We start from the raw sequence: 17,527 nt of genomic DNA, 5'->3' as shown, positions 1-17,527 counted from the left end.
AAGATCCTTCAGACAACACCTCCCAAACCTACCATATCCACTAGCTGCAAGGACAAGGGCAGCAACAACATGAGGTCATGAGGTTCACCATACCCCCCCCCCCCACCCCCACCCCGTCCGCACACCATCCTGGCTTGGGAAATTATTGCTGTTTCTTCACTGCCATAGAACTTACCCCTTATCAGCATAATCAGTGTATTCACACCTCACCATCAAACGAGCAGAATTAGGCCATTTGGCCCATCAAGCCTGATCTGCCATTTCATCATGCTGACCCCTTTCAACCTCATTGTCCTGCCTTCTCCCATAACTTTTGACACCCTAACTGATGAAGAACGTAACAGTCTCCGCTTTAAATACGCCCACTGACTCGGCCTCCACAGCCATCTGTGGTAAAGAATTCCTGAGACTCACTACCCTCCAGCTAAAGAAATTGCTCCTCACCCCCATTCTAAATGGACAGCCTTCCATTTTGGAGATGTGCCTCAGACTCTCCATGCCCTCTTTCTCAAAGCCTTTCAATATTCACAAACACCAGGAAATCTGCAGATGCTGATTCTCTCACACACAACATGCTGGTGGAACACAGCAGGCCAGGCAGCATCTGTAGGAGAAGCACTGTGGGTTTGGGGCCGAGACCCTTCGTCAATATTCGATAGGTTTCAATGTAATCACCCCCTCCCTCCCCACCCACACTCCAGCGAGTGCAGGCCTTCAGACATCCATTGCGCCTCACACATTAACCCATTCATTCCCGTGAAGCTCCTCTGCACTCGCCAAGAAGGGCTCTGAGAGATGCCCCCCGTGGCTTGGAACATGTGCGATGCAAATCACGGATTTCTCTGTATGTTTCCAGTTCATATGCCAAACGAATCGCGGTGTAAGGCTGCGCTCGGCTCGGTCACGCTGAGGGGCGCGCAGCTCGGAGATTCGGAGTACTCAACCTTGTGCTCTATGTCACTGAGACCGTGGAATTGATTGTGGACTTCAGGAAGATGAGATGGAGGAAACACACACACGAGTCCTCATCGTGGGTTCGGTCAGCAGAAGAAAGGGGCAGCAGTCTCAATATCTCTGTAATTATCCCGGGCCCCACCTATCGGTGCAATTATAAAGAAAACAGGACAACAGCTGAATTTCGTTAGGAGTTTGTGGAGGTTTGGTATATCATTAAAGAGTAGCACATCTCTACGGAAGTACAACGGAGAGCATTCTGTTTGTGTAATTTATTTTTTAATATGGAGAGCATTCTACCGGGCTGGTACGGGGGAAGCCACCGCACAGGATCGGAAAAAGCTCAGGACAGTTCCATCAAAAGGCGGCATCCATCATTAAGGACCGTCTCTCACCCAGGACGTGCCCCCTCTCCTTTGGAGCCTCAGGCACACCCTCTATGTTTCAGGAACAGCTTCGACCCGTCTCCATCGGATTTCTGAATGAACAAACAACCTGTGTTCACCAGCTCACTATTTTTTCTCTTTATTTGTTCTATTTTTGCACTACTAATTTGATTTGTTGTGTATATTCCTTGTTGTCATTTATTTTTTAATTATACTTAGCAAAGCGCTGCTGTCGCAAACAGCGTATTTCACGACATATGCCGGGGATGGTGTGCTGGTGAAATGGAGTGGGGACTCAGGCAAATGTTTAACAGGACATGTCTCAATGTTTATCCAGCGAGGCTGGAGATAAGTGCGGCTCCGGGCACCGCCGCCGATCTCACTCCGGCTCGGCATACGTGGGACAGAGGTAGGGGCAGCCGGGGGAGGGAGCCTGTTGTGCGGGGTCCGCCGTTTCAGTCCAGAGTTGTTCGGGGGAGGGAGAAGGGGACGTGTGGCTGGGGTGAGTATTAGAGTGCATTTTGACCTTCCGCCGACGTGCAGAGAATGAGGGGAAATGTGGGTCGGAGCGAGGCCTCAGAGTGGACATTGGCTCCTTCCAGCCAAAAGCTGATGTCGAAGGTGGGGTCCGCGATGGCTCGGGTGGGTGCAGACATCAGAACTCCTACCCTCAGTGTGTGCCCCCTGGGGCAAAGTGGGGCAACGCGACGTTCTGATCGAGAGGCGAGTGGGTCACTGCACGGACTTGAGGAAAGGCGGGGAATCAGTGACTAACGGACAGCAGAGCGGGGGGCGCAGTTCACCTCCCCCCGAGCGGAGGAGGGGGCTCGGCAGGTGAAGGGAGCAGTGACCAGCGTCTCGCTACACACGAGAGCAAGGAAGATCGTGGGACGGGATTCCATAGACAGGAGCTTCTGAGGCCGAAAACGGGACTCCCAGTTAGTGTTTTGCACCCCCCCCCCACAGCCTCTAGGATTCGGGGTGTCTCGGGGTGGCATTCTGGAAGGGGGGGTGAACATCCAGCAGTCGTGAATGTGGGATACAGGGGGGGAGGCGGAGGAGATCCAACGAGCTGTATTTACCCAGCTAGGAAATTCATTACAAAGTAGGACTTCAAAGTTAAAATCGCGGGATTGCTACCCGTGCACCAGGCGTCAATCACAAGCCCCCTTCCTTTTCAGTCCTGATGAACTGTCGACTGTTTATTCCTCTCCATAGACGCTGCCCGACCTGCTGAGTTCTTCCAGCAGTTTGTGTGTGTGTGAGTGTGTGAGTGTGTGTGTGGGTGTGAGTGTGTGTGTGTGAGTGTGAGTGTGAGTGTGAGTGTGTGTGTGTGAGTGTGAGTGTGAGTGTGTGTGTGTGAGTGTGAGTGTGTGAGTGTGTGTGGGTGTGTGTGTGTGGGTGTGAGTGTGTGTGTGTGTGTGTGTGAGTGTGTGTGTACCTGTCCCATGTTCTCGTTAGAGAGAGGGAAGCGTGACAGTGGGAGAGAGGCGTTCAGATTCCTGCCCAGGGTCAATGTTCTTTGGGGGATAGTTAGCCAGTGCTGCTGGGGAGGGTTTAAACTGATATGTGGCGGGGGTGGGGTGGGAATCCAGGCAGACAGAGAGGGAGCAGTGCAGAGACCAAAGGAAAAGGGAATATTCCGGGCCTGGTACTGAAACATTCGCCAGGTTCCAAAAGGACAGTGTGTGTGTGTGAAGGCCGGACTGTAAGAAACAAGGCCAGCGAGTGAACCTGTGACATGAACCCCTACAAAGGAATATGATTTAATGGCCATTAAAGAAATCCGTTCGCAGGGTGGTATCCGAAGCACAGCAGACCCTGCAGATTATGGAAATCCAGAGTAACACACACTCACACACACACACTGGACACATACACACACCACACACCACACATACACACACACTCACAAACACACTCACACACACACCCACACACACACAAACACACATACATACAGACACACCATACTCCACACATACCCACACACACACAGACATGCAGACACACACATACACCACATACACACCTTACACCACACATATACACATACATCACAGACAGACAGACAGACAGACACAGGTAGGTGAAGGGGGAAAATTCACTGGTGGGTGATGTCTACAGGCCACCCAACAGTGGTGTGGGTAATAAAACAAGAAATACCAGATGCATGTTCAAATGGACAGGGAGTCTTCAAGAGGGGCTTTAACTTGCACATTGATTGGGTGAAACAGGTTGGGCCAAGCATGGTTTGAGGAATTCATGGAATGTATCCACGGTGGCCTTCTTGAACAGCATGTTATTGAACCTACAGGGAATATGTTATCTTAGGTCTGGTCCTGGGCAATGAGATGGGTAAAATTAACAGTTAGGGAGCCTAGATGAGAGTATGATTGAATTTCTCATACAAAGGGAGAGTGCAATAATTCCATGTAAATCCATTGTATTTTGCTGAAACAGAAGAGACTATAATGGGATGAGGGTGGAACTGTCTAGACTGGAAACACAGGCAATCTGGTAAGACGTTGTGGAACAGTGAGAAACTTTCAAGAGATTTTTCAACGTTTTCAACTAAAGTACACTCTGTGGCCAGTTTGTTAGGGACCCCTGCACGCAGATGCAAGTATCTAATCAGCCAATCATGTGACAGGAATTATGTGCATTAAATGCATGCAGACATGGCCAAGAGGTTCAGCTATTCTTCAGCCCAGACATCAGAATGAGGAAGAAATGTGATCCAAGTGACTTTGACTGTGGAATAGTTGTTGGTGCCAGATGTGGTGGTTTGAGTACGTCAGGAACTGCTGATCTCCTGGGATTTTCATGCACTACCATCTCTAGAGTTTACAGAGAATGATGCAAAAAACAAAAAACAAAAATACATCTAGTGAGTGGCAGCTCCCTGGGCAAAAACACATTGTTAATGAGAGGGGTCAGAGGAGAATGGCCAGACTGGTTCGATCTGACAGGAAGGCAACAGTAACTCAAATATCTACACAGTGGTGTTTCCATCGCTGGGGAATCAAGGGATATGGGGACAAGGCAGGTACTGGGTATTGATAGTGAATGATCAGCCATGATCTCAGAATGGCGGTGCAGACACGAGGGGCCGAATGGTCTACTTCTGCTCCTATTGTCTATTGTCTGTGAGCAGTTTGCATGTTCTCCCTTGACCGAGTGGGTTTCCGCCAGGTGCTCCCGTTTCCTCGCACAGACCGTAGGCGTACGGGTTACGGTCAGTGAGTTGTGGGTGTGCTATGTTGGTGACACTTGTGGGCTGACCCCAGAACATCCTCGGATTGTGTTGGTTGTTGACACAAACAACTTATTTCTCCGCATGCTTTGATGTACATTTAACATATAAAACAAATCCTTATCTTTATCCTGACCCCTGCAGACACATTCCCACTTCAGTTCCCCTCTCTCTCACTCTTTCCTCTGTCCTTAAAGCCCCCCCAGTTGAGCTCCCCCATTACCTCCCTATGTGGCTGGTGTACAACACCACAGGTTGCCACCCCCAGGGAGGGCTGATGGCCACAGGTCATTGCTACACAGCAGGATCCCACAGCGTTGATGGTGAGGCACAGGGGACCCGTGTCCTTACTTGTGTTCCCACTGGCTCCAGGGCACCAGCCAAGAAATGCCGGGTGCAGGAGACATGGAGTCTGAGGAGAGGGCGGAGGGAAGGGGAGGGTCCACTAAGCTGCCAGGGAGGGATCGAGGGGCACAGGAAGGAGGGAGGGAGAGGGAAAGGCAGACGGGGTGCGGGGAGTGAGGGAGGGAGAGGGAAGGGGAATGGATGGAGGTCCTGTAGCCGAACTGCCGCCCCATGTCTGAATTTTGTTTTGCAGAAATCTGACTGCCAGCAGCATGAAGGCTTGGAGTGTGGTCGCTGTCTTCCTGTGTCTGTTCAATCCGATGTTCACCACTGATGTAAACCTTTGGATTACTCCTGTCTGCGCTCCCTCTCCTCCCTCCCCACACCCCTTCACTTCTACCCTCCATCCACCCTCACTCCCTCCCCTCACTGCACCCCTCCCTCCCTCCCCACACCCCTTCACTTCTACCCTCCATCCACCCTCACTCCCTCCCCTCACTGCACCCCTCCCTCCCTCCCCACACCCCTTCACTCCTACCCTCCATCCACCCTCACTCCCTCCCCTCACTGCACCCCTCCCTCCCTCCCCACACCCCTTCACTCCTACCCTCCATCCACCCTCACTCCCTCCCCTCACTGCACCCCTCCCTCCCTCCCCACACCCCTTCACTCCTACCCTCCATCCACCCTCACTCCCTCCCCTCACTGCACCCCTCCCTCCCTCCCCACACCCCTTCACTCCTACCCTCCATCCACCCTCACTCCCTCCCCTCACTGCACCCCTCCCTCCCTCCCCACACCCCTTCACTCCTACCCTCCATCCACCCTCACTCCCTCCCCTCACTGCACCCCTCCCTCCCTCCCCACACCCCTTCACTCCTACCCTCCATCCACCCTCACTCCCTCCCCTCACTGCACCCCTCCCTCCCTCCCCACACCCCTTCACTCCTACCCTCCATCCACCCTCACTCCCTCCCCTCACTGCACCCCTCCCTCCCTCCCCACACCACTCCTACCCTCCCTTCATCCCCCTCGCTCCCTCCCTCCATCCCCTTTCCTTCCCTCCCTCCCCACACCCCTTCACTCCTACCCTCCCCATCCCCCTCACTGCACCCCTCCCTCCCTCTCCACACCCCTACACTCCTACCCTCCCTTCATCCCCCTCACTCCCTCCCCTCACTGCACCCCTCCCTCTCTATCCCCTCTCCCTCTTAAAATCTTTTTACCCTCATAATAGCCCTTCCTCTCTCCCCCTCTCCCTCACCTCACTTCAACCCTCCCTCTCTCTCTCTCCCCATCCCTCCGTCCCTCCCTCCCTCTTCTTCTCCCCTTCTCCTTCCACACTCTCACCTCTCACTCTCCTCCCCTTCTTCCCCTCACTCTTTCCCTCCTCTCTTCCTCCTAGCATTCACTCCACCCCACAACATCTCCCCACCCCTCAATCTGGGTGTGCTGACCCCAGATTCATCTGCTGTTAGTCCCAGCCCCTTGGGCTGGAGAGGTGAAATGTCACCGTTCCTAGGCACCAGTCAGTGTGAAGGTCACCGTGCCCGGGCACTGGTTGGTGTGAGGTTCACTGTGCCTGGGCACTGGTCAGTGTGAAGGTCACCGTGCCCGGGCACTGGTTGGTGTGAGGTTCACTGTGCCTGGGCACTGGTCAGTGTGAAGGTCACCGTGCCCGGGCACTGGTTGGTGTGTGGTTCACTGTGCCTGGGCACTGGTCAGTGTGAAGATCACTGTGCCTGGGCACTGGTTGGTGTGTGGTTCACTGTGCCTGGGCACTGGTCAGTGTGAAGGTCACCGTGCCCGGGCACTGGTTGGTGTGAGGTTCACTGTGCCTGGGCACTGGTCAGTGTGAAGGTCACCGTGCCCGGGCACTGGTTGGTGTGAGGTTCACTGTGCCTGGGCACTGGTTGGTGTGTGGTTCACTGTGCCTGGGCACTGGTCAGTGTGAAGGTCACCGTGCCCGGGCACTGGTTGGTGTGAGGTTCACTGTGCCTGGGCACTGGTCAGTGTGAAGATCACCGTGCCCGGGCACTGGTTGGTGTGTGGTTCACTGTGCCTGGGCACTGGTCAGTGTGAAGGTCACCGTGCCCGGGCACTGGTTGGTGTGAGGTTCATTGTGCCTGGGCACTGGTCAGTGTGAAGATCACCGTGCCCGGGCACTGGTTGGTGTGAGGTTCACTGTGCCTGGGCACTGGTCAGTGTGAAGATCACCGTGCCCGGGCACTGGTTGGTGTGTGGTTCACTGTGCCTGGGCACTGGTCAGTGTGAAGGTCACCGTGCCCGGGCACTGGTTGGTGTGAGGTTCACTGTGCCTGGGCACTGGTCAGTGTGAAGGTCACCGTGCCTGGGCACTGGTTGGTGTGAGGTTCACCGTGCCTGGCCACCGGTCAGTGAGAAGGTCACTGTGCCCGGGCACTGGTCAACGAGAATGTCACTGTGCTTGGGCACTGGTCAGTGAGAATATCACCGTGCCCGGGCACCAGTCAGTGTGAAGGTCACTGTGCCCAGGCACTGGTCAGTGTGAAGGTCGCAGTGCACTGGTCAGTGAGAATGTCACTGTGCCCGGCCACTGGTCAGTGTGAAGGTCACTGTGCCTGGGCACTGGTCAGTGAGAATATCACCGTGCCCGGGCACTGGTCAGTGTGAAGGTCACTGTGCCTGGGCACTGGTCAGTGAGAATATCACCGTGCCCGGGCACCAGTCAGTGTGAAGGTCACTGTGCCCAGGCACTGGTCAGTGTGAAGGTCGCAGTGCACTGGTCAGTGAGAATGTCACCGTGCTTGGGCACTGGTCAGTGAGAATATCACCGTGCCCGGGCACTGCTCAGTGTGAAGGTCACTGTGCCTGGGCGCTGGTCAGTGAGAATATCACCGAGCCTGGGCACTGGTCAGTGTGAAGGTCACCGTGCCCGGGCATTGGTTGGTGTGAGGTTCACTGTGCCTGGGCACTGGTCAAAGTGAAGGTCACCGTGCCCGGGCACTGGTTGGTGTGAGGTTCACTCTGCCTGGGCACTGGTCAGTGTGAAGGTCATCGTGCCTGGGCACTGGTTGGTGTGAGGTTCACCGTGCCTGGCCACCGGTCTGTGAGAAGGTCACTGTGCCCGGGCACTGGTCAACGAGAATATCACTATGCTTGGGCACTGGTCAGTGAGAATATCACCGTGCCCAGGCACCAGTCAGTGTGAAGGTCACTGTGCCCAGGCACTGGTCAGTGTGAAGGTCGCAGTGCACTGGTCAGTGAGAATGTCACTGTGCCCGGGCACCGGTCAGTGTGAAGGTCACTGTGCCTGGGCACTGGTCAGTGAGAATATCACTGAGCCCGGGCACTGGTCAGTGTGAAGGTCACTGTGCACTGGTCAGTGAGAATGTCACTGTGCCCGGGCACCGGTCAGTGTGAAGGTCACTGTGCCTGGGCACTGGTCAGTGAGAATATCACTGAGCCCGGGCACTGGTCAGTGTGAAGGTCACTGTGCCTGGGCACTGGTCAATGTGAAGTTCACAGTGCACTGGTCAGTGAGAATGTCACCGTGCCCGGGCACTGGTCAGTAAGAATGTCACTGTGCTTGGGCACTGGTCAGTGAGAATATCACCGTGCCCGGGCACTGGTCAGTGTGAAGGTCACTGTGCCTGGGCACCGGTCAGTGTGAAGGTCGCAGTGCACTGGTCAGTGAGAATGTCACTGGTCAGTGAGAAGGTCACCGTGCCCGGGCACTGGTCAGTGTGAAGGTCACTGTGCCCGGGCACCGGTCAGTGTGAAGGCCTTCAATGAGAGGATACTGTCTCCAGAACTGGTCAGTGGCAATTGGGGTGGGGAGGGCAGTAACTCTGGCAGTGCACACTGACCCTCCTGTTGTGCAGTGTCTACAGTCATACGATGGGGTGTAGGCTCCAGAATGAGAATGGGGAACAGGGCTGGGGTGGGAGAGACAGGTTGGAGATGGAAACGGGACTTCACTTGTCTCCGTGTTATTTCCTGTTTGTTATCTCACCCCTCGCACAACTCTAGATCTTCTGAGTGGATGTGTCTCTAACTTCCACAGGCTGAAGATATAACAGCGACATCTGAACCCAGACAGGCCTCAACTTCCTACCCTGTCCAAATCACAACTCACAGCCTGCAGGTCCAGGGGCCAGACTCGGACCCGACCGTCACACAGTTTCTGGAGGTCCGACCGTCAGCTGCCAGAGAGGGGGATGTGGAGCCAGACCCTCGGAGTGAGGGCGAGGCGTGGCCGCAGGAAAAGTGCGCAGGGGCCACATCTCCCGAGACGATGCAGGTCCTGGGAAAGGCCATCGGTGACTTTGGCATTACTATGTTCCGGAAAATTCTGAAGGAGACCAAGAAACCAAATGTGATCATCTCGCCTCTGAGCATTGTGCTAGGGCTCGCTCAGCTGACCCTGGGTAACAAAAGTGTTTCTACTGTTCTGCCCTTGGCTGTGTCCTTCGTGTAGGGAGTCTGCCACCAGACCCATTGGTCCAGAGTCCTGCCTCACAGAACACGACACAGTACAGGCCCTTCAGCCCAGGATGTCCTGCCAACCTTTAAACCTACACCAAGCTCGTTCTGAACTTTTCCTCCCACATGGCCCTCCATTTCATCCATGTGCCTCTCTTGGAGTCTCTTAAATGCCGCTAATGTCCCTAATCTACTACTGCCCCTGGCATGATCTCCCATGCACTTCGCAGTCTGTGTGTAAAAAAAAAACCTATCTCTCATATCCCCTCCAAACACCTTAAAATTATGCCCCATCATATTAATCATCTCCACTGTGGGGAAAAGTCTCTGTCTGTCCAATCGATCTTTGCCTCTTATCATTCAGTACACCTCTGTCAAGTCACCTCTCAGCCTCCTCCACTCCAGAGAGAAAAGCCCTGGTTCACTCCAGCTTTCCTCAAAAAGCACCCTCTCTAATCCAGGAGGCACCCTGGTCAATCTCCTCTGCACCCTCTCTAATCCAGGCAGCATCCTGGTCAATCTCCTCTGCACCCTCTCTAATCCAGGCAGCATCCTGGTCAATCTCCTCTGCACCCTCTCTAATCCAGGCAGCATCCTGGTCAATCTCCTCTGCACCCTCTCTAATCCAGGCAGCATCCCGGTCAATCTCCTCTGCACCCTCTCTAATCCAGGCAGCATCCCGGTCAATCTCCTCTGCACCCTCTCTAATCCAGGAGGCACCCTGGTGAATCTCCTCTGCACCCTCTCTAATCCAGGCAGCATCCTGGTCAATCTCCTCTGCACCCTCTCTAATCCAGGCAGCATCCTGGTCAATCTCCTCTGCACCCTCTCTAATCCAGGCAGCACCCTGGTCAATCTCCTCTGCACCCTCTCTAATCCAGGCAGCATCCTGGTCAATCTCCTCTGCACCCTCTCTAATCCAGGCAGCATCCTGGTCAATCTCCTCTGCACCCTCTCTAATCCAGGCAGCATCCTGGTCAATCTCCTCTGCACCCTCTCTAATCCAGGCAGCTTCCCGGTCAATCTCCTCTGCACCCTCTCTAATCCAGGCAGCATCCTGGTCAATCTCCTCTGCACCCTCTCTAATCCAGGCAGCATCCTGGTCAATCTCCTCTGCACCCTCTCTAATCCAGGCAGCTTCCTGGTAAATCTCCTCTGCACCCTCTCTAATCCAGGCAGCACCCTGGTCAATCTCCTCTGCACCCTCTCTAATCCAGGCAGCATCCTGGTCAATCTCCTCTGCACCCTCTCTAATCCAGGCAGCATCCTGGTCAATCTCCTCTGCACCCTCTCTAATCCAGGCAGCATCCTGGTCAATCTCCTCTGCACCCTCTCTAATCCAGGCAGCTTCCTGGTAAATCTCCTCTGCACCCTCTCTAATCCAGGCAGCACCCTGGTCAATCTCCTCTGCACCCTCTCTAATCCAGGCAGCACCCTGGTCAATCTCCTCTGCACCCTCTCTAATCCAGGCAGCACCCTGGTCAATCTCCTCTGCACCCTCTCTAATCCAGGCAGCATCCTGGTCAATCTCCTCTGCACCCTCTCTAATCCAGGCAGCACCCTGGTCAATCTCCTCTGCACCCTCTCTAATCCAGGCAGCATCCTGGTCAATCTCCTCTGCACCCTCTCTAATCCAGGCAGCATCCTGGTCAATCTCCTCTGCACCCTCTCTAATCCAGGCAGCTTCCTGGTAAATCTCCTCTGCACCCTCTCTAATCCAGGCAGCACCCCGGTCAATCTCCTCTGCACCTCTCTAATCCAGGCAGCACCCTGGTCAATCTCCTCTGCACCCTCTCTAATCCAGACAGCAGCCTGGTAAATCTCCTCTGCACACTCTCTAATCCAGGCAGCATCCTGGTCAATCTCCTCTGCACCCTCTCTAATCCAGGCAGCATCCTGGTCAATCTCCTCTGCACCATCTCTAATCCAGGCAGCATCCTGGTCAATCTCCTCTGCACCCTCTCTAACCCAGGCATCATCCTGGTCAATCTCCTCTGCACCCTCTCTAATCCAGGCAGCATCCTGGTCAATCTCCTCTGCACCCTCTCTATTCCAGGCAGCATCCCGGTCAATCTCCTCTGCACCCTCTCTAATCCAGGCAGCACCCTGGTAAATCTCCTCTGCACCCTCTCTAATCCAGGCAGCACCCTGGTAAATCTCCTCTGCACCCTCTCTAATCCAGGCAGCACCCTGGTCAATCTCCTCTGCACCCTCTCTAATCCAGGCAGCACCCTGGTCAATCTCCTCTGCACCCTCTCTAATCCAGGCAGCAGCCTGGTAAATCTCCTCTGCACACTCTCTAATCCAGGCAGCATCCTGGTCAATCTCCTCTGCACCCTCTCTAATCCAGGCAGCATCCTGGTCAATCTCCTCTGCACCATCTCTAATCCAGGCAGCATCCTGGTCAATCTCCTCTGCACCCTCTCTAACCCAGGCATCATCCTGGTCAATCTCCTCTGCAGCCTCTCTAATCCAGACAGCAGCCTGGTAAATCTCCTCTGCACCCTCTCTAATCCAGGCAGTATCCTGGTCAATCTCCTCTGCACCCTCTCTAATCCAGGCAGCATCCTGGTCAATCTCCTCTGCACCCTCTCTAATCCAGGCAGCATCCTGATCAATCCCCTCGGCACCCTCTCTAATCCAGGCATCATCCAGGTCAATCTCCTCTGCACCCTCTCTAATCCAGGCAGCATCCTGGTCAATCTCCTCTGCACCCTCTCTAATCCAGGAAGCATCTTGGTCAATCTCCTCTGCACCATCTATAATCCAGGTAGCACACTGGTAAATCTCCTCTGCACCCTCTCTATTCCAGGCAGCATCCCGGTCAATCTCCTCTGCACCCTCTCTAATCCAGGCAGCATCCTGGTCAATCTCCTCTGCACCCTCTCTAATCCAGGCAGCATCCTGGTCAATCTCCTCTGCACCCTCTCTAATCCAGGCAGCTTCCTGGTAAATCTCCTCTGCACCCTCTCTAATCCAGGCAGCACCCCGTCAATCTCCTCTGCACCCTCTCTAATCCAGGCAGCACCCTGGTCAATCTCCTCTGCACCCTCTCTATTCCAGGCAGCATCCTGGTCAATCTCCTCTGCACACTCTCTAATCCAGGCAGCACCCTGGTCAATCTCCTCTGCACCCTCTCTAATCCAGGCAGCACCCTGGTCAATCTCCTCTGCACCCTCTCTATTCCAGGCAGCATCCTGGTCAATCTCCTCTGCACACTCTCTAATCCAGACAACATCCTGGTCAATCTCCTCTGCACCCTCTCTAATCCAGGCAGCACCCTGGTAAATCTCCTCTGCACCCTCTCTAATCCAGGCAGCACCCTGGTAAATCTCCTCTGCACCCTCTCTAATCCAGGCAGCACCCTGGTCAATCTCCTCTGCACCCTCTCTAATCCAGGCAGCATCCTGGTCAATCTCCTCTGCACCCTCTCTAATCCAGGCAGCACCTTGGTAAATCTCCTCTGCACCCTCTCTAATCCAGGCAGCACCCTGGTAAATCTCCTCTGCACCCTCTCTAATCCAGGCAGCACCCTGGTAAATCTCCTCTGCACCCTCTCTGATCCAGGCAGCATCCTGGTCAATCTCCTCTGCGCCCTCTCTAATCCAGGCAGCATCCTGGTAAATCTCCTCTGCACCCTCTCTAATCCAGGCAGCATCCTGGTCAATCTCCTCTACACCCTCTCTAATCCAGGCAGCTTCCTGGTAAATCTCGTCTGCACCCTCTCTAATCCAGGCAGCACCACGGTCAATCTCCTCTGCACCCTCTCTAATCCAGGCATCATCCTGGTCAATCTCCTCTGCACCCTCTCTAATCCAGACAGCAGCCTGGTAAATCTCCTCTGCACACTCTCTAATCCAGGAAGCATCCTGGTCAATCTCCTCTGCACCCTCTCTAATCCAGACAGCATCCTGGTCAATCTCCTCTGCACCATCTCTAATCCAGGCAGCATCCTGGTCAATCTCCTCTGCACCCTCTCTAACCCAGGCAACATCCTGGTCAATCTCCTCTGCACCCTCTCTAATCCAGGCAGCACCCTGGTCAATCTCCTCTGCACCCTCTCTAATCCAGGTAGCATCCTGGTCAATCTCCTCTGCACCCTCTCTAATCCAGGCAGCACCCTGGTAAATCTCCTCTGCACCCTCTCTAATCCAGGCAGCATCCTGGTCAATCTCCTCTGCACCCTCTCTAATCCAGGCAGTATCCTGGTCAATCTGCTCTGCACCCTCTCTAATCCAGGCAGCATCCTGGTCAATCTCCTCTGCACCCTCTCTAATCCAGGCAGCACCCTGGTAAATCTCCTCTGCACCCTCTCTAATCCAGGCAGCATCCTGGTCAATCTCCTCTGCACCCTCTCTAATCCAGGCAGTATCCTGGTCAATCTGCTCTGCACCCTCTCTAATCCAGGCAGCATCCTGGTCAATCTCCTCTGCACCCTCTCTAATCCAGGCAGTTTCCTGGTAAATCTCCTCTGCACCCTCTCTAATCCAGGCAGCACCCTGGTCAATCTCCTCTTCACCCTCTCTAATCCAGGCAGCACCCTGGTCAATCTCCTCTGCACCCTCTCTAATCCAGGCAACATCCTGGTGAATCTCCTCTGCACCCTCTCTAATCCAGGCAGTATCCTGGTCAATCTCCTCTGCACCCTCTCTAATCCAGGCAGCATCCTGGTCAATCTCCTCTGCACCCTCTCTAATCCAGGCAGCATCCTGATCAATCCCCTCGGCACCCTCTCTAATCCAGGCAACATCCTGGTGAATCTCCTCTGCACCCTCTCTAATCCAGGCAGTATCCTGGTCAATCTCCTCTGCACCCTCTCTAATCCAGGCAGCATCCTGGTCAATCTCCTCTGCACCCTCTCTAATCCAGGCAGCATCCTGATCAATCCCCTCGGCACCCTCTCTAATCCAGGCATCATCCAGGTCAATCTCCTCTGCACCCTCTCTAATCCAGGCAGCATCCTGGTCAATCTCCTCTGCACCCTCTCTAATCCAGGAAGCATCTTGGTCAATCTCCTCTGCACCCTCTATAATCCAGGTAGCACACTGGTAAATCTCCTCTGCACCCTCTCTATTCCAGGCAGCATCCCGGTCAATCTCCTCTGCACCCTCTCTAATCCAGGCAGCATCCTGGTCAATCTCCTCTGCACCCTCTCTAATCCAGGCAGCATCCTGGTCAATCTCCTCTGCACCCTCTCTAATCCAGGCAGCTTCCTGGTAAATCTCCTCTGCACCCTCTCTAATCCAGGCAGCACCCCGGTCAATCTCCTCTGCACCCTCTCTAATCCAGGCAGCACCCTGGTCAATCTCCTCTGCACCCTCTCTATTCCAGCAGCATCCTGGTCAATCTCCTCAGCACACTCTCTAATCCAGGCAGCACCCTGGTCAATCTCCTCTGCACCCTCTCTAATCCAGGCAGCACCCTGGTCAATCTCCTCTGCACCCTCTCTATTCCAGGCAGCATCCTGGTCAATCTCCTCTGCACACTCTCTAATCCAGACAACATCCTGGTCAATCTCCTCTGCACCCTCTCTAATCCAGGCAGCACCCTGGTAAATCTCCTCTGCACCCTCTCTAATCCAGCAGCACCCTGGTAAATCTCCTCTGCACCCTCTCTAATCCAGGCAGCACAGCACCCTGGTCAATCTCCTCTGCACCCTCTCTAATCCAGGCAGCATCCTGGTCAATCTCCTCTGCACCCTCTCTAATCCAGGCAGCACCTTGGTAAATCTCCTCTGCACCCTCTCTAATCCAGGCAGCACCCTGGTAAATCTCCTCTGCACCCTCTCTAATCCAGGCAGCACCCTGGTAAATCTCCTCTGCACCCTCTCTAATCCAGGCAGCATCCTGGTCAATCTCCTCTGCGCCTCTCTAATCCAGGCAGCATCCTGGTAAATCTCCTCTGCACCCTCTCTAATCCAGGCAGCATCCTGGTCAATCTCCTCTACACCCTCTCTAATCCAGGCAGCTTCCTGGTAAATCTCGTCTGCACCCTCTCTAATCAGGCAGCACCACGGTCAATCTCCTCTGCACCCTCTCTAATCCAGGCATCATCCTGGTCAATCTCCTCTGCACCCTCTCTAATCAGACAGCAGCCTGGTAAATCTCCTCTGCACACTCTCTAATCCAGGAAGCATCCTGGTCAATCTCCTCTGCACCCTCTCTAATCCAGACAGCATCCTGGTCAATCTCCTCTGCACCATCTCTAATCCAGCAGCATCCTGGTCAATCTCCTCTGCACCCTCTCTAACCCAGGCAACATCCTGGTCAATCTCCTCTGCACCCTCTCTAATCCAGGCAGCACCCTGGTCAATCTCCTCTGCACCCTCTCTAATCCAGGTAGCATCCTGGTCAATCTCCTCTGCACCCTCTCTAATCCAGGCAGCACCCTGGTAAATCTCCTCTGCACCTCTCTAATCCAGGCAGCATCCTGGTCAATCTCCTCTGCACCCTCTCTAATCCAGGCAGTATCCTGGTCAATCTGCTCTGCACCCTCTCTAATCCAGGCAGCATCCTGGTCAATCTCCTCTGCACCCTCTCTAATCCAGCAGCACCCTGGTAAATCTCCTCTGCACCCTCTCTAATCCAGGCAGCATCCTGGTCAATCTCCTCTGCACCCTCTCTAATCCAGGCAGTATCCTGGTCAATCTGCTCTGCACCCTCTCTAATCCAGGCAGCATCCTGGTCAATCTCCTCTGCACCCTCTCTAATCCAGCAGTTTCCTGGTAAATCTCCTCTTCACCCTCTCTAATCCAGGCAGCACCCTGGTCAATCTCCTCTGCACCCTCTCTAATCCAGGCAACATCCTGGTGAATCTCCTCTGCACCCTCTCTAATCCAGCAGCATCCTGGTCAATCTCCTCTGCACCCTCTCTAATCCAGGCAGCACCCTGGTGAATCTCCTCTGCACCCTCTCTAATCCAGGCAGCATCCTGGTCAATCTCCTCTGCACCCTCTCTAATCCAGACAGCATCCTGGTCAATCTCCTCTGCACCCTCTCTAATCCAGACCGCATCCTGGTCAATCTCCTCTGCACCCTCTCTAATCCAGGCAGTATCCTGGTCAATCTCCTCTGCACCCTCTCTAACCCAGGCGATCTCCTCTGCACCCTCTCTAACCCAGGCGACATCCTGGTCAATCTCCTCTGCACCCTCTCTAATCCAGGCAGCATCCCGGTCAATCTCCTCTGCACCCTCTCTATTCCAGACAACATCCTGGTCAATCTCCTCTGCACCCTCTCTAATCCAGGCAGCACCCTGGTAAATCTGCTCTGCACACTCTCTAATCCAGACAACATCCTGGTCAATCTCCTCTGCACCCTCTCTATTCCAGGCAGCATCCTGGTCAATCTCCTCTGCACCCTCTCTATTCCAGACAACATCCTGGTCAATCTCCTCTGCACCCTCTCTAATCCAGGCAGCACCCTGGTAAATCTCCTCTGCACCCTCTCTAATCCAGGCAGCACCCTGGTAAATCTCCTCTGCACCCTATCTAATCCAGGCAGCACCCTGGTCAATCTCCTCTGCACCCTCTCTAATCCAGGCAGCATCCTGGTCAATCTCCTCTGCACCCTCTCTAATCCAGGCAGCACCCTGGTAAATCTCCTCTGCACCCTCTCTAATCCAGGCAGCACCCTGGTAAATCTCCTCTGCACCCTCTCTAATCCAGGCAGCACCCTGGTAAATCTCCTCTGCACCCTCTCTAATCCAGGCAGCATCCTGGTCAATCTCCTCTGCGCCCTCTCTAATCCAGGCAGCATCCTGGTAAATCTCCTCTGCACCCTCTCTAATCCAGGCAGCACCCTGGTAAATCTCCTCTGCACCCTCTCTAATCCAGGCAGCATCCTGGTCAATCTCCTCTGCACCCTCTCTAATCCAGACAGCATCCTGGTCAATCTCCTCTGCACCCTCTCTAATCCAGACCGCATCCTGGTCAATCTCCTCTGCACCCTCTCTAATCCAGGCAGTATCCTGGTCAATCTCCTCTGCACCCTCTCTAACCCAGGCGACATCCTGGTCAATCTCCTCTGCACCCTCTCTAATCCAGGCAGCATCCCGGTCAATCTCCTCTGCACCCTCTCTATTCCAGACAACATCCTGGTCAATCTCCTCTGCACCCTCTCTA

The 17,527-nt window shown here is 54.4% G+C and overlaps 1 protein-coding gene across 2 annotated transcripts in view; it reads left to right on the top strand.

Annotated features, from left to right (window-relative positions):
* The first annotated feature begins 1,593 nt into the window (after positions 1-1,593).
* serpinf2b (serpin peptidase inhibitor, clade F (alpha-2 antiplasmin, pigment epithelium derived factor), member 2b) overlaps positions 1,594-17,527 on the top strand; it is a 53,727-nt gene continuing 37,793 nt past the window's right edge. Inside the window, exons 1-3 of one of the 2 annotated variants that reach the window (XM_059973735.1) lie at positions 1,594-1,749; positions 5,195-5,276; positions 8,987-9,350. In XM_059973735.1, the coding sequence (XP_059829718.1) occupies positions 1,658-1,749; positions 5,195-5,276; positions 8,987-9,350 (538 nt within the window). In that variant the 5' untranslated portion in view covers positions 1,594-1,657. Of the gene's footprint in view, positions 1,750-1,897; positions 1,962-5,194; positions 5,277-8,986; positions 9,351-17,527 lie in introns of those variants that run through there. The other variant, XM_059973736.1, reaches the window with a different exon arrangement.

This window comes from Hypanus sabinus, chromosome 6 (assembly GCF_030144855.1).
Source record: "Hypanus sabinus isolate sHypSab1 chromosome 6, sHypSab1.hap1, whole genome shotgun sequence".
Lineage (NCBI taxonomy): Eukaryota > Metazoa > Chordata > Chondrichthyes > Myliobatiformes > Dasyatidae > Hypanus > Hypanus sabinus.
Note: the sequence above shows the minus strand (reverse complement) of the source record. Positions and strands in the feature narration are given on the sequence as shown.